The 16,355-nt window shown below is 39.0% G+C and overlaps 3 protein-coding genes across 4 annotated transcripts; all 3 read right to left on the bottom strand.

The window, feature by feature from the left end:
- Positions 1-1,134: 1,134 nt before the first annotated feature.
- On the bottom strand, positions 1,135-3,047 carry LOC103432911 (small ribosomal subunit protein eS26y). Its single transcript, XM_008371133.4, has 5 exons — positions 2,871-3,047; positions 2,688-2,780; positions 2,484-2,568; positions 2,212-2,345; positions 1,135-1,403 (listed from the first exon to the last, which is right to left on the bottom strand). Exons 1-5 carry the CDS (start codon positions 2,871-2,873, stop codon positions 1,329-1,331), a joined length of 390 nt encoding a protein of 129 aa, XP_008369355.1. The 5' UTR covers positions 2,874-3,047; the 3' UTR covers positions 1,135-1,328.
- Positions 3,048-3,697: 650 nt separating this feature from the next.
- Positions 3,698-6,618, bottom strand: LOC103432912 (superoxide dismutase [Mn], mitochondrial). Its single transcript, XM_008371134.4, has 6 exons — positions 5,960-6,618; positions 5,522-5,568; positions 5,308-5,433; positions 5,143-5,199; positions 4,626-4,703; positions 3,698-4,002 (listed from the first exon to the last, which is right to left on the bottom strand). The coding sequence occupies exons 1-6, from the start codon at positions 6,255-6,257 to the stop codon at positions 3,910-3,912; spliced, it is 699 nt and encodes a 232-aa protein (XP_008369356.1). The 5' UTR covers positions 6,258-6,618; the 3' UTR covers positions 3,698-3,909.
- A 12-nt stretch (positions 6,619-6,630) lies between these two features.
- Positions 6,631-10,543, bottom strand: LOC103432913 (UDP-xylose transporter 3-like). Of its 2 annotated transcripts, XM_008371136.4 has the most exons (9): positions 10,387-10,543; positions 10,106-10,297; positions 9,416-9,563; positions 8,657-8,841; positions 8,473-8,540; positions 8,091-8,223; positions 7,483-7,644; positions 7,129-7,401; positions 6,631-7,000 (listed from the first exon to the last, which is right to left on the bottom strand). In XM_008371136.4, exons 3-9 carry the CDS (start codon positions 9,534-9,536, stop codon positions 6,884-6,886), a joined length of 1,059 nt encoding a protein of 352 aa, XP_008369358.1. In that variant the 5' UTR covers positions 9,537-9,563; positions 10,106-10,297; positions 10,387-10,543; the 3' UTR covers positions 6,631-6,883. The 2 variants fall into 2 exon arrangements, with proteins under 2 accessions (XP_008369358.1, XP_070681411.1); XM_070825310.1 differs by lacking the exons at positions 10,106-10,297; positions 10,387-10,543 and adding an exon at positions 9,807-9,812.
- Positions 10,544-16,355: the final 5,812 nt, after the last annotated feature.

Genomic DNA, 16,355 nt, shown 5'->3' with positions numbered 1-16,355 from the left:
CCTATTTGGAAGCCCAATGGATGCCGGAGATGGTCAGAAATTAGCCTCAAAGTTGACTGGTCTGAGAAAAAATTAGAAAACTCGTCGGAAACTGGGTAAACTTTAAACATTCATAACTTTTTCAATACTCAACAAAATCAAGTGATTCGAAAACGAAAATCATACTTCTCGATGAGACGAAAAGAATGGTACCTTTGTAGATGGCTAAATCGCCGTGGTTTGGCCGAAAAACGGCTCGAAAGTGGCTAACTCGAGACTAAGACAGCCACTCTCGAGCCGTTTTCCAGCCAAACCATGGCGAGTTAGCCGTAAAAAAAGGTACCATTCTCTTCGTCTCGTTGAGAAGTATGAATTTCGTTTTTGAATCACTTGATTTCGTTGAGTATTGAAGAAGTTATGAACGTTTAAAGTTTACCCAATTTTCGGCTCGTTTTCCAGTTTTCCTTCGGACCAGTCAACTTTGAGGCTATTTTCCGACTATCTCCGGCAGCAATTGTGCTTCCAAATAGGAATAATCTTATTCTACACTTTCCTATCTTGATTTTGATATATTATGGGTCGAATTTGGTTAAAAAACGATTGAGTTACGAAGCTTTGAAAATTGTTCAAACTTCAGGCCAAAAACTCCAGGACACTTTAACAGAGTTTTTAACGGAAAGACCAAAATGATGGCTAGTGGACAATCTCAGGGACCACTTTTATCGATTTGAAATGTTACGGACCAAAGTGATGAGTTATGCAAATCTTAAAGATCATTTTGACTATTTAGCCTATTAAGAGTCTGAAAGCTTTAAACTTCGTTTCTCTGAGCATGAAACAAATGGTTTCGACACTTTTCAGTAGTCGAGAACTCATTGCAAGGTTAATGATTTCGACACTTTCCAGTAGTCGTGAACTCATGACAACATTGCAAGGTTCCATATAGAGCAATGGTCTAACAAACACCGATCGTAAATTAAGAACAAATTGTTACATGTGAGAATCGGTTTGTTGGGGAGAATGACTACTCCAAAGTCATATCAATGTAATCGAAAACTTGTAAGCAACGATTTTGCATTACCGTATAAACCTGCGATTGTAGAACTAACCATAAACAAAAATGGAATATAACCCTACTTAAAAGGTGCAACGGGATTCAAAATTGGGCATTATGTCATCCAAGATTTCATTATCATAAAAAAAAACATCCATAAACATTGTAGTTTAATCCTCAAAACGTCTGAACAATAACACGAGAATAACAAAAAAGTCCTACACAACTCAGTCCAGAAGATTGTGTAGCTACTGGGAAACCTCCATCACATAACGAAAGGATTGACATGCTCAAATCAAGTACGAGCAGGAACCCCAGCTCCAGCGGGTCGGGGAGCTTGACCAGGCTGGCCGGGCCTTGGGGCATCATCCTGAAAATCCAAATATAAGAATATCAGGTGAACTAGAATAACGTATCAATACTGTAAGCATCGGCCATTAGCCTCCATAGACATTGAGCTAACATGTACATGCCAAGCACGAACCAAAAGCATGCAAGGAACTTGAAATGCCAAGCAACACAGAATATGAAATAGGCAGCCACATAAAACAAATATATGACAAAACCCATGCTGCTAAGAAAGCCTTATAATCAGTTGCGGAAAAGCATATTGAAGTATACTAACACTACAGCCATGAACATACAGTTTCGAACCAGCCAACGGAGATGGAAGGGTTCCCCAAAAACTTGAGGAGATAAACCTAAATACTACATGATTAAATTATTTCTAGTAACACCACAAATCTAACAGGGGTTAAAGTTCTGGCCTTGACGAAATTAAAATAATTTTCAATCATTCGTTACATCGTCATCAATGAATGAAGAAGCAAACAAACAATCAAGGAAACTTTAACGAAAAACCACATTTTTACACTAAAAAATCAATTCTGGTACTATTCACTTTACCCTTTATTTTGGCCTTATCGTTAAAACTCAAAGTTTTCAAACCCTTTTCATTAGTTTTCCTAACAATGAATTAGCAAATTTTTGTCGGGTCCTATTTCCATGTAGGAAACGGAGCTGCTAGGAGCAGGTTTCATGGGTTATTTGGGATGTTTATGTGTGAAATTGGTTTCGGTAAATAACTGAACAAGACGCAGTACAAGCAATGAATCAATGAGCAGTGTTACATAGAATAACAAACATCCAAAATCTAGAAATCGAAAACGCAAACTCACCCTGCGTCTGATGAATCGCTGTGGCGGCTCGCGGTTCCTCCTGTTGGTGCGCGATCGCACCCTCACAACGTGAGAGTGAATTGCACAGGAAACACAGTACTGCATCTTGGCATACAGCTTAGGCAGAGTGTATTCTACACACCACAAACAACAACCAAATCCAAACATTTACACATTTAACCAATCACCGCGATACTCGAACAAAAACAAACCAATAAATCAACACCAAATCAAGAAAAAACAGAGTAATGCGAGGGTAAATTGGGACTTACGCTCATAGACACAGGCTTCCTGAACATCTCTCACCGCAGCCTGCTCGACGATGTTCCTCACCAAGAATCTCTTGATGGCCTTGTCCTAGTTCATCGCCAATACAAAATTAAACCCAATCAATCACGTATTCATACAATTCGAATACGTATAGATATACAGACACGTATAAATGTATACATTTGTGTGCGTGTGTGTATGCATACCTTAGGGCAGCACTTGCCGCAGTTGGAGCAGCGGATGAACTTGACGTGTCCACGGCCGTGCTTGTTGCGACCTCCATTTCTGCGCTTGAAAGTCTGCAGAGAAAAAAAGAAAAGAAAATTAAGCGAAAGGAAGCGGCGGACGGCGAGATGGATAAAACGCGGCGTTTAGGGCGGAGATCTGACCATGGTGTTCCGAGAGAGGGAGGAGATCTGAAAGTTCAGCGGCCGTCGGCAATGGAGTATGTAGGGTTTTACTCGCTGCTGCAGAAGCCAGAAGGTGAGTGACGTCGGGAAGGCTTCTTTTTTATATGGAGCGCGCCCTGGCGCCCTAGCCCAACAAAACGGCCCTTCGTTTATTGCACATTTGTAATCGCATCCCCAATGTTTTTGTATATTTACGTTTTGATCCCCATAACTTCTAATTAGAAACAGAATTTAATATTAGGGAACTTTAAAGAAAATCTCCCGTTACTACTCACTTCAACGAAAAATCACATTTTTACACTAAAAAGTCAATCCTGGTACTATTCACTTTATCTTTTATTTTGTCATTTTCGTTAAAACTCAAAGTTTTCATACAATTTTCATTAGTTTTCCTTTAATATTAAGTTGGGAAGAAGAAAAATAAAAGAGCTGATGAAAATCAGAGCTGTTATCGTCCAAAGGATCGGACAAGAGTATTACAACGGTATAATGATATTCTTAATCACTTGAAACTTGGAAATGGAAAGTTTCGGGTTTTATTTACTTGGATGACGAGGTACCGGGACCTAATTTTGGTATAATAGCATCAGTATCTTTGGTTGAGATGAGTTGAAATTTGAAGCTCTTTATTTTTGGTTATTTTCCTATAATTTTAATATAACTTGGGGTTTTACGCCCGTTTTCTTCTTATGCACTCTTCCTCTTGTGCGGCAAGAAAAAGAAAGTGCGAAAATCACTTTCCGTTCATCACAAACCAACCGGAAACCCCTCAATCATAACAAGAAGCACATTTCAGCCAGAAAATATAGACAAAAGCTCCAATGACATAAGCTTATTGTATCAAACCACCAAATACTGAAACTTCAAATAACAGAGATTAAATAAGTACGCAAACTCATACACTAATCTGGTTTTCATACACGTGAATACGTGATTAAATAAGCGTCCTCACTTGTCACGTTGGTCGTTTTATTTTTCATCTACTCAACCAGATGCAAATGCGGCCACCTTGTTCGGCTCAAGTGCTTTCTTTCTCGTACACTTCACTGGCATACTTCCAGTTGATGACTTTCCATATGTTCTTCAGATAATCTGGTCTCACATTCTTGTACTGCAACGTGAATAACAGATGCATCTTAATTCATAATTTCATATCAAACGATACGCGAAGAGGATAGCAAGAATGTAATAATACAGACAGCTAACAAGAGCAAACACCACTGACGCGTATTCCACAAAAACAATCATCATCGGACTTGGTAAAAAGTGATGACGGTTTTAAATTGAATAAACGATAAGCTTGTTTGAGGTCACCGTGGCACTTCAGATGCTAATTCAAGAACTGACAGAAAAAGGATGGAGGCTGTGTACAGACACCAAACATTATAGGAAAACAAGAACGACGTCACTTCCTTTGTGTCTGAAAGAGAACCTAACTTTAAACTTCACCACACGGAAAGACCTATCCCCCATAAACAATTCAACTCCAAGGAGCAAAAACTGACTTGTCCTTCACAAAGACAGTTTAAACAACCCTCCTACCTAATCCACTTGTACTCCCGAAGATAAACAATATCTTAGACTTCCAAGGCTCACCAATTGGGCAATTAAGAGAGTGTGTCAATCTGTATTGACTCTTATATACTACACGTACAAACTGATAAGTGAAAATAATTGAAGGATATACATGTTATGAAAATATAGATGATGCAAATCGCCTTTGCTCAAATTTACCTGAAAGTAGTACGCATGCTCCCAAACATCAATACCAAGCAATGGAACCAAAGATGCTCCTTTAGTAACCAATGGGTCCTGTAACAAGTTACTCAAATTAAAGAATATTCAGATGAAACAAAAACCGTAATTGCATGCTGCATATCAGTTAACTACCACGAGTTCTTTGGACAAAGAGATGCAGAACAAAAACCTTCGTAAATCCTAAAGTCATTAAAGTTGAACAACCCTTGAGATGGGGTAACAAGTAAACAAAAAAAATTTCATCATGAGTTCTATGCTGGAGCTAAAGTTTCAGATTAAGTCTAACCGTCATAATCAACAGCCAACAGTAGCCTACATGATTACCAGAAAGAAGATATACCATTCCGTAAGGAACTAATAATGAGGAGTCAATACTACATGTGCTGAGAGGCTATCGTTGTTATCAATGTAAAACAACAGGCAGGATGGATTTGTGCAATTTGAATATCGCTACAAGTAATGTCAAGTATTGAAGTAATATTTTGGGGTTTACCTGATTTGCAGTGGTTTCAACCACAAGTTTCTTCAACTCTTTGTCTAGAGCAAGCCACTGCCAAGAAAGATCAAACGAGCATGTGAACAGGTTGAATATCGATTGAAGCATCTAGTTGAATGACATGGAACAAATACTGTAAAATCAACAAGATGCAAAACTTACCACCCATCCAGAACCCTGCAAAGCAGCGCCTTCTGTGTTGATCTTTTGCACCAATGCATCAAAAGAACCAAAACTCATGTCAATGGCCCAGCCCAGGTTACTATGAGGGGACTCACCTCCACCTTGCTGCCATAAATAAAGCATTACAGTATTAGGCAGACGAACGCTTAATAACAGGCATGTAAGATAGAGAGATACAGAACTATGAACTTACACTAATAGGAGTCAGATTCTTCCAGAAAATTGAGTGGTTGACATGACCTGCGAGAGAAAGGAAATTCCTTTTTGTTAAGATTAGATTATCTTTCGGGCTGCAGGATGATTGCAAATAAGCCAAATCCTGAGATGAACAAGACATCCAAGAACTTGAAACCAAACAATTAAATCAGCACTTTCGATCACGGTAATTAGTATCAGTAGCAGCCTAATTATGGGAAAACTAACACAATGCTACCTAATTTAATTGCTACTTCTAATATCAATCTACTTCAACAAACAATTATAATTCAACAAAATATTTGAACATTTTAATTAATTTAAGCTTTTTTCTTAATAAATTTATACAAAATTTCCTAATCTGAAAATGCAACAAACGAAAACAAATAAATAATTACAAAAAAATAGCAGAGGGATACAGAGAGAGATGTTTGACCTCCGCCATTGAACTTGATGGCGCTCTGCAACTTAACAACGGCAGCAGCGTCGCCCTTGCCGATGGCGTCGTGGAGCTGCTCGAGAGCTTTGTTGTAGTTGGTGATGTAAGCCTGGTGGTGCTTTTTGTGGTGGAGCTCCATGATCTCGCCGCTGATTGCAGGCTCCAGAGCGCCATAGTCGTAGGGAAGGTCGGGCAGCGAGAAGGTCTGCAGGCCGCGAGAATGGGCAAGGATTCTGGGCTCGCTCTGGAACCCTGATCGGAGGGCTTTCCTGGTCACGAGAGCTCGGAGAGCCATGGAAATGCTGCTTGCGATGAACTGAGAGGAGAGAGAAAGAGTGAGAGAGAAGGTGAGAGAAATGTGACGAGCGAGAGTGAGACTGTTGGAGTCGGTAGGTGCAAATCTGTGGTATGGGCCAGATATCTTGGGCCTATTTGAGATCCATCATCAAATGAAAATGATTGGGCTTCTCATTATTTTGTGGGCTTAATCCAACAACTCCTGCCAAGTTTTTAATTTTTATTTTTAATGGAGGCGATATCGGGGTGGTGGAAGGATTGAATTTGTACATCAGAATGAATGTTCGTAACTAACTAAGCTATAAATTATTTACTTTAGCACCCTTTATGTTTGATTCAAAGATGAATTTCTTTTGCATTCAAACCCTATCTCATTTGAACTAATTTTCCATTATATTATATGCATCCCTCACTTGAACTAATTTTCGATGTATCAACTTAATGTAATTCGTAATCAACACGAACACGAACACGAACGAAGAAAGGGCGGGACCGACACCCGTTCGAACGAGAGACAGAAGGGTGAAGAATTTTACACCAATAATATTGCCATTGCTCTCTAACAGCTCTATATGCTGCTACTAGTTCTATCAGGTGTGCAAATGGACGACTGAGTGGTTGCCATCACGCATGCAAATCTTTGTTCGACTTCCATACAGGGCCAATTTGGGGAGTCGAATCAGTTCCTACCCCGCTTCCAGTTTCCGCGGCCACCAGAGGATCCGACTCACCTTCCCCTGCCTGAAACCATTTCAAACGAAAAGAGAGGATTTCACACATAACTTCGTTGTTCGATGTTTAAAAAGAATGATTCAATACCTAGAAAGTACGTCGTGCAATTACAGAGATTAAGGAAACTGGGTTAGAACCTGTGATGGCTGCGTTGCTTCTTCAGCAACCTTTTTCTGACCCTCATGAGTGCAAAAGTACGAATATAAAACCATCCCAGCAAGTGCGACGAATATTCCGAGGATGTTCCTCCAGTCAAATGGATCATGAAGCAAAATATAACCAAATGCCAGCACAAGGCATGTCTTTAGATGTCCAAGAACTTGATAGGTGACAGGAGATGTCTTTCCAATTACAAGAAATGTGCTAAAATTTACCGAGACGGAGATCAGGCAGGACATAATTATGAAAACCTGCAAAATCATAAAGAGAAAACACAATCAGTAATTCTTTTAAAGAAAAGCAGGAACAAGACAAACTGTTCAAATTCTCACCAACACTTGAGTTGTATACTTGAAAGCAAATACATTTTGATTCGTCAAGAACCAATCCAGAAATGGGCCACTGATTAATAAAGTTCCTGACTGATATGGACATGATTGATACAGGAGTTGCGTTGAAGAAACCTTATACTTCTTCTGGATGGTATTGGTCATCTGAAAGAAACTAGTCAAGGTAACAAAATCAGACAGGCGAAACTACAATATAGCCTCCTACTAAGACCTATCATAAAGACCTTAACAAGGGCGTCCCCATCAGCTCTTTATAATGGAAAGTATTCAGCAATATGAACCGCAAGACCTGAACAGCTTCTATGGTACGTTAAATATGTTTTACAAGACGGAAACAACATATACGGGAAGTGCTGGTGAATTCTTTTACTGATAAGGAACATACATGCAACCTTTTGCCTAATGCAGTCAAATTCAGAAGTGGTTCAGAGACCATGCATCGATGACATTAGACAATATTATTCAAGAATTCTTAAGTCCCAAGTATTTTCTTTCTTTAATTTTCCAGTGGCGCATGTATCAATGGTTCATATTATAACACAAACTAGACACAGATAACGGTCAAAAAAAGAAAACTCTATTGAGGATACAATTTGAGCAACGCATGTTGTAATAACTGCAAGAAGAGACAAGATACTTCCAAGAGCATTAAGTTGAACATCAGTGACTGTTGCAATCCCAACACCAATGAGGAGAATAAGGAGGGCAATCTGAATGCTCCTACTGCAATAAGAATTAAAGTCAAGATAATACAAGAACAAGTATAGTCTATAGGTAAGGAAATCAGAATATAAGATTATGGATTAATCAATGTTTCAGACTAAAAGCAAGAATAAAAACGCATAATATATAAATATAACATGATTATATATAGGTAACATTGGAAAACGATTGGCTCTGTAACTAGTTTAATATTTTGGATATGCTTGAATGAATCAGTAAATCAGCATCTTAGTCAAAAGAAGGCTAAACCTGAATTTCTTCGCGAGGAAAAGGGTCTCCAATAGTACAGTGCAAGGGATGATTGCTAGCTTAGTCATCTAGAATGCAAGAACAATAGAGGATTTCAGAATTCTAATATTTAGAAAAATGCTGAAACGCCAAAGTTTTTAGAGAAGCTACAAAGTCAAAATACAATTGAAGGAAATAAATGTACCTGATAAAAGCCAACCGAATTGAAGCCCAGGCTCAGATTTAACAGTCCAATTGAGATTCCATTCAGAATGCCAAACCCCGTAACAGTCGTTTGATCAAGGGGTTTGTGTTCAAAGAATTTCATCTTTAAAGCCGCGTGAAGGGAACAAAAGGTGACTAAAAGATGCCAGCTTGTCAAAGTTGTGGCTGCACAAATATGTATAAGAATCTAATCAGTAATCACTTCCAATTCTGATAAACCAAGTAAACACTAACACAATGGCAACTATCTATCACATGTTAACAATAGTGCACTCCAGTAATTTCTCTTCAAAAAAGAACATGAAGTGGTGGGATTTACCAATGGGACCTTTTTGAATTGCTAAGAACCCAAATTATATCTCCTTACTGTATACTGGTTGAATTATATTTTGATGCTCATTAAAGTCGAACTACAAATCGAAAGCAATAAAATGTGGAATCACCAACAATAACCCCAACCATACCCTTTAAAAACAGAACATACACTTACAATTGTTTCAAAAGCTCTAATTTTTTGTTTCTACTTAAGTTCATTGTTCAATAGCAACAACTTCATCAATTTCATTTGTTTTGCACACGAAACCTTCAAAGCTCATCATTCTTACCAAACTTAGATCTCTAAAAATGAAGGCAACCCAGGTAAATCATCATTGAATGAAATACAACACATGGTCCAAATTTTGAAATACCAACAAAAAATAAGGCAACAATGGAGACTATCCAAAAGTGAAAAGCTTACCAAAGGTGAAACCCAAGGAACTGATGAGGGCCTTGTTGCAAATGACAATGGAGACCGATGAGACCACAGAGAGGGTTAACGCTCCCACTGTCCCCAGCTGAAACCTCTCGCCTTCCCCCATCTTCTTTGCCTCCAATCGAACTTCAACCTGTCCACAAACAACCCCAAAAACTCAAAATCCGTTTTCTCGAATAAATGAGAAGAAAAAAACCGCCGAATATCAGTGAGCTCAATGGGAGTAGCACAAACTGCGAAATGGGCAATCATAGAAACAGAGATTAATGGGTTTAGAGGGGATCGCAGTCTCAAACAACCCCGAAATTATAACAATTAAATATTTTTTCTATGAAATGAAACATAAAATGTTATGCAGAATATGAAGCGAACCCGCTAAGAGTGGCAAAATTTCAGAAATGGGCAATCATAGAACTAGAGATTAATGGGATTTGAGGGGATCACAGAATCAAACAACCCCAAAATCTCAAAAATCCAATCTTTTTACCATAAAATGAGAAACAAAATGCGGAAAATGAAGTGAACTCACTGAGAGTGGCAAAAACTGATAAATGGGCAATCAAACAAACATATATTGATGGATCTTAGGTCACAAAAACCCCCAGAATCTTAAAAATTCATCATGTTTGTCCATTACTCAGAAGAAAAACAATACAGAATAGCAAGTGAACTCACTAAGAGTGGCAGAAACCGAGAAATGGGCAATCAGAGAACCAGAAGGTGAGTTGTTTGGAAGGGATCAGAGTCTCAGATCTGACGGATGGCTGATATAATTGGACGTTAAAGCCCAGTTAATTGTGCTGTCTGTCTCTGTGATTTGCTTGTGGAACTGGACTGTTGGGGTCGGCTGATTAGAGAGAGATGCACCTAACAATATGCGTCGAACATCAGAAATACAAAATTGAGTGAGAGAGATGAATAGATGAGAGATGGAGAGATGGAGAGAGAGGTCTCACAGCTGACAGAAGTGAGTGTGGTCGGTGGCTTTCGCGTCTCTGTCCTTCTCTTTTCTTGCTGGAGAATGATAGAGGACGCGGACGGTAAAAAAAGCTTTGGCCTTGGGTGGGAGTTACGTACGAAAGATTCTACGGATTCTCTCTCCTCATAATTTTCATCTTGGCATATTTGCTTACGGTATAACGGTGGTTTGCATGATCAATAAAAATGGTTCTTCAGATTGAAAATCAATATAAATAATTTCTGAGATTGTCCACCATCCATGATTTTGGTCATTCCATTAAAAGACAATTTTTAAAGCTTTGTAATTCAATCGTTTCTTAACTAAATTCGATTCATAATATATCAAAATGAAGATAGGAAAGTGTAGAATAAGATTATACCTATTTGGAAGCCCATTGCCGGAGATGGCCAGAAAATAGTCTGAAAGGTGACTGGTCTGCGGGAAAATTGGAAAACTCGCCGGAAACTGGGTAAACTTTAAACGTTCATAACTTCTTCAATACTAAACAAAATCGAGTGATTCAAAAACAAAAATCATACTTCTTAACGAGAAGAAGAGAACGGTACCTTTTCAAAGGTTAACTCACTGTGGTTTGGTCAAACAACAGCTCGAAAATGGCTAACCATTTTCGAGTTAGCCACTTTCGAGCAGTTTTCCAGCCAATCTACGGTCAATTAGTAATCAAGAAAGATGCCATTTTCTTCATCTCGTCAAGAAGTATGATTTTTCATTTTTGAATCACTCGATTTCGTTGAGTATTGAATAAGTTATGAACGTTTAAAGTTTACCCAATTTTCGGCGAGTTTTCCAGTTTTCCTGCAAACCAATCACCTTTTAGGCTATTTTCCGGCCATATTTGGCAATCATTGGGCTTCCAAATAGGTATAATCTTGTTCTACACTTTCTTATCTTCATTTTGATATATTATGGGTCGAATTTAGTTAAAAATCGATTGAGTTACGAAGCTTTAAAAATTGTCCAAAGAGTTTTTAACGGAATGACCAAAATCATGGATGGTGGACAATCTCATTGACCATTTCTATTGATTTTCAATCTCAGAGACCATTTCTATTGATCATGCAATCTCAAATACTATTTTGTACAATAAGCCTTTGCTTACTTGCTCTCCGAACATGTATAGAGCTATCAAATTTTTCTTTGAATTTTAATTCTAGCCAATTAATCTTGTTGGTGTACAAAATTAGTGAGGGCTTTGGTACAATAGAAAACGTTAAGTTTATGACCTGCGCTAGATTGCTCCGGTCACTAGTGTGGATAAATATGTAAATGGATAGAGACAGGGAAACAAACACAAGATGTACGTGGTTCACCCAGATTGGCTACGTCCACGGAGTAGAAGAGTTCTCATTAATTGTGAAGGGTTTACACAAGTACAAAGGTTCAAGCTCTCCTTTAGTGAGTACAAGTGAATGATTTAGTATAAATGACATTAGGAAATATTGTGGGAGAATGATCTCATTTTATATAAGAGTTTCTAACTTTATTATGACATTGACACGTGTCGTGTTGTGATTAGCTTCTAATGTTGACATGTGTCGTGTTATGATTGGCTTCTGATGTTGACACGTGTCGCACTGTGATTGGCCTCCTGGTTTGAGGGAAACTCTTCTAGGTCCTTGACGGTATAACGTTGACCGGTGCTCAGTAGTTTCGGGATTGGTCAAGTATGGTACAAACAGTTCTCCCCTAAGTTCCCGAGTGAGTGAAGCTCTTCAGTTGGGGACTTGCAAGATCCAAGCCGCTGAGTAATCACGAAACTTCTAAGTACCGAAGTGTGGTATCGTCTTCACTTGCCTTATCTGTCTCATAGGTAGATGTGGCATCTTCTCTGGAAGTATTCTTCATCCAGCCATGGGTGGTATCTTTAACCGGTGGAAATGCACAAGGTAATGTATCAATTTTACTTTAAGCTTACTTGTAGTTTCAGGTTTGGTCAAGCGCGATACAAACCCTATAGTAGGAGTCCCCCAAGTAGGCCTAGCATTTTGGACCCAACCCGTTAACCCGACCCGACCCAACCCGTTAATATTTGTATTTGGGTGGATGCTTAACGAGTTGGGTCACTAACGGGTGAACCCGTTAACAACCCGTTAAATAACGGGTCACTTTGGGTCAACCCGTTAGACCCATTAACACCTGTTAGTTGAGGATATTTTAGTAATTTTAGTAAAATCTTAATAACAAAAAATAAACTTTATGCAAATAATAATAATAATAATAATAATAATAATTGTTAACGGGTGTTAACGGGTGAAACGGGTGACCCGTTAGCTTAACGGGTTGGGTTCGGATGACCCGTTAACTTAATGGGTCGGGTTCAACCCGACCCAAACCCAATAAACCCGACCCGTTTACAGGTCTACCCCCAAGTCGCCGAGTTAGGAGATTTGCCAAATGAGGTAACAGACAAAGTAAGCAATCAAACTTCCAAGCAAGCAACCTGGATCAGAGGTCCGATTTCGGCTTCCGGTTGATTGTTCTCCTTCTCCTTGTGTCGTAAATAACAACAAGGATAAGGACTTTCGACTTCCTCTGGAGCAAAACATGGACAAATGGACGAATTTTGGAGTAATTCCAGTTGGACGACGTTCGTGAGTCACTTAGCTTGGTCGTATCAAAATTTGGGATTTTTCCATCAAGCGGTTATTTGCTGGCGATAAAATAAAGGAGCGATGCGCGGTGCTGGAAAATGACATTTCTGGGCTTAAAGTGCGTTTTTGGAGCCCAAGATGACCTCGGATGGTTTCGTGACCTTCTGGAGATGTGTTCAGAACGCCCTTATCTTTAAAACAACCTATCTTGGGCCGGATTTGGAGGAGATCTGAGGCTAAAACGTGGCTGGACAAGTAATTGGCAGATTCTCCTAGTTTAATTAGGGTTTTATTTTCTAAGATGTTTTATTATTTTTCTTAGTTTCCTAGTTGGAATAAAAAACCTATGTCTTAGGGTTTGTGGGGGCGGAGCAAATATATTGCTTGGGCCGTCTACAGTTGGAGGTGACGCTTATTATTATTCAACTTCAGAGACAAAGAACTTGGCTAGGGTTCTTGGAGATTTTCTACTTCAAGGTGCTTTCATTCTTTTTATTTGTAATAATATTTTCTATGATTTCAATTATGAATATGCATAACTAATTCTTTTTGCTAGGGCGAAACCTTGAGCCTTAGCATGAATATGTAATTTTTATTTAAATTGCTTACGATTGATTGCATGCGCACTTTGAATTATTGATCACTGTTTTAAACTATCTAATTATCTTGATGATTGACCACCATTAGGATGTTTAGACAAGTAATTGGATGCAATTCGGTCGGAATATCACCGGAGGATTGAGTATTGCTTCTTGTGATTAATAATTGTAATTCCACCTAAAGCGAATATCACGTTCTTAGGGGTTGCATGGTTCTTAAAAAGGTTTTCATAAAACTTCATGAGTCTTGCATGTTCATATTCGATCTGAATATCACAGACGGATTGCATGTTAGATATATGTTCTTGCTTGAATATCACGAGGAGAACATATATTAGGAAAACCTAACCTTCGAAGTAGCATGTGTAAATCGTAAGTAATTGGTAGAAATTCATAGGATTGCTAGGTGATGGTGGAACCCTAGTGCCTTTATAACTTGGTATTTAAAAATCTTTTCTTTGATTATATTAGTTTTTAATTAAAATTCGTTTTTTTTATTTACCCAATCTCAAACTCTATTTTCTCAAGTTTTCATTCTAAGTATTTTGATTAGGAGTTGTTTCTACATAAATTATCCAAATAGTCCTTGAGGAAAACGACCTTGCATGAGCATCTATACTACAATATCCTTGTATTCTTGCAAGTATTTCATGTGATTTTGACCCTATTTGCATAGACGTTAAAAATCCTATCAGCAATCAAACTTCCAAGCAAGCAACCTGGATCAGAGGTCCGACTTCGGCTTCCGGTTGATTGTTCTCCTTCTCCTTGTGTCGTAAATAACAACAAGGATAAGGAAAAGCAAATGGAGAAGAGATGATATGAGATACTTTTGCTTTTGAAGAAGTAACTTTCCACATGCTTATTCTTGAACTGGACTGGAGGGTTTTCTGGTTTCTTCTAGAGTATAAGGCCGACTCAAGAATTTGAGGGTCAAAACAAGTCCATCAAATCTAGAGTACGTTCGACCTTAATGATATGAGATACTTTTGTTGTCAACAAAGTAGTGGGTGTGGTATGGCGAGGTTTTACTCTTTGGTGATGGTGTAAGCGAAAGGTTGTTGAAGCTTCTCGAGTTATTCGGATAGGGCAGCGATGCTGGGTTTGGATTTGATTTAGACTCCTCTGTCTAGGTTATGTGGTTTTGCAGGAAGGGCATCGTGTTGTAGTGATCTGTTCCAGCTCATCATTGATCCTTCTGCTTCAATCTCTTACAGCATTTGTCCCCGATGCAGGAGTGGAATGCAACCTTTGCATTTAAATAGTCCTTCAGAGCACTACTTCTCAGCTACTCATCCATGCATGGCAGCTTAAGTGTAAAGCGTCAATATCGTATCAATTGTTCTGAGGTATTTGCCGAAGGACTTCGTGACCTTGACAACAGTTGAGGATGAGTACTCGAGAGCAATGTTAGGCAAACAACCATGCAAAGATTCTGGGCAATTAGTTCCAGATTGGAAGTTTGATTTTAGGTTCCGACTGATTGTGTTTTTTCTCTTTGTCCTGTAGGTAAGAGCAAGGGCAAAGGAAAAGACAGGGAAAAAGCATGATATGGGATACTCTTACTTTTGACCTTGATGATATGAGATACTCTTGCTCTGGTGTGGCTGGTTTGCATAGATATTATTGAGGGGGAAGAAAACTGAGTATTTCGAGAGACTTCGTTGGGAGTGTCTTCTCAGATATGAGGAAGGGTTGAGCATTTTTGCAGGTCTGCCTGTCCGTGAAGGATGGAGGTCGACATATGTAAGAGTCTCCCTAACAACAAGTAGTAATGATATTCCTTTACTCTTCTTGGTCGTAGCAATGTAGTGGGAGCTGCAAGCTTTACATGTTTTAACTTTGTCAAAGCACTTTGAAAAAGTGGTATGTGGTATCTGGAAAACTAATGTTGCGTGTGAAGATTGCAGACAAGCTTCATCCAAGGAAATTTGGCTCTCGAAGTTCTGAGAGTGGTGCCTCTTCGGTTTTCGAACAAGTAATCCTGTCGGGGATCTGGCTTTCGAGATTCAGAGAACGGTGCCTTTTCGATTTTTGAGAAAGCAATCATGTTGGGAGTTTGGCTCTTGAGATTCGGAGAGCAGTGTCTCTTCGATTTTTTAGAAAGTAATCATGTTGAGAGTCTGGCTCTCGAGATTCGGAGAGCGGTGCCTCTTCGATTTTTGAGAAAACAATCCTGGTGGGAGTTTGGCCCTCGAGATTCGAAGAGTGGTGCCTTTTCGATTTTTAAGCAAGTAATCATGTTGGGAGTTTGGATATCGAAATTTGGAGAGCAGTGACTCTTCGATTTTTGAGCAAACAATCTTGTTGGGAGTGTTTTCTCGAATGTGAGTAAAAGTTGGGCATTTTTGCCAATCTGCCTTGCCACGGAGCATGGAGGTTGACACACATAGGGAATTTCCAGTTATCAAGCTTTGCTTCATTTCAACGTATTGTGTTAAATACACCAATGCCTTCTTCACTAAGTTCTTTGAATTTTTTCTTTTGTTGAAGCTTGTATGTTGAAGCTTTGTGAGTGAATCATGTATGTTGAGGTAGTGCTCCCTTAATTTTCCAAGTGAGGAAAACTTCTCGGTTGGAGACTTGAAAAATCCAAGTCACTGAGTGGTCGTGAGACTTCCGAGTATCAAGGTGCAGTAGCATATAGTAGGAGTCCTCAAAGTCTCCGGTCGAGGGAGTTGACGAATGAGGCATTTCCTTTCTAAGTGGTAGCCCAAAATTCATCCTTCATATATATTTGTTATGAAAGTTGT

The sequence above is a fragment of the Malus domestica genome, chromosome 07 (assembly GCF_042453785.1).
Source record: "Malus domestica chromosome 07, GDT2T_hap1".
NCBI lineage: Eukaryota > Viridiplantae > Streptophyta > Magnoliopsida > Rosales > Rosaceae > Malus > Malus domestica.
The sequence above is the reverse complement of the archived record's forward strand: the minus strand, read 5'-3'. Positions and strand labels throughout refer to the sequence as shown.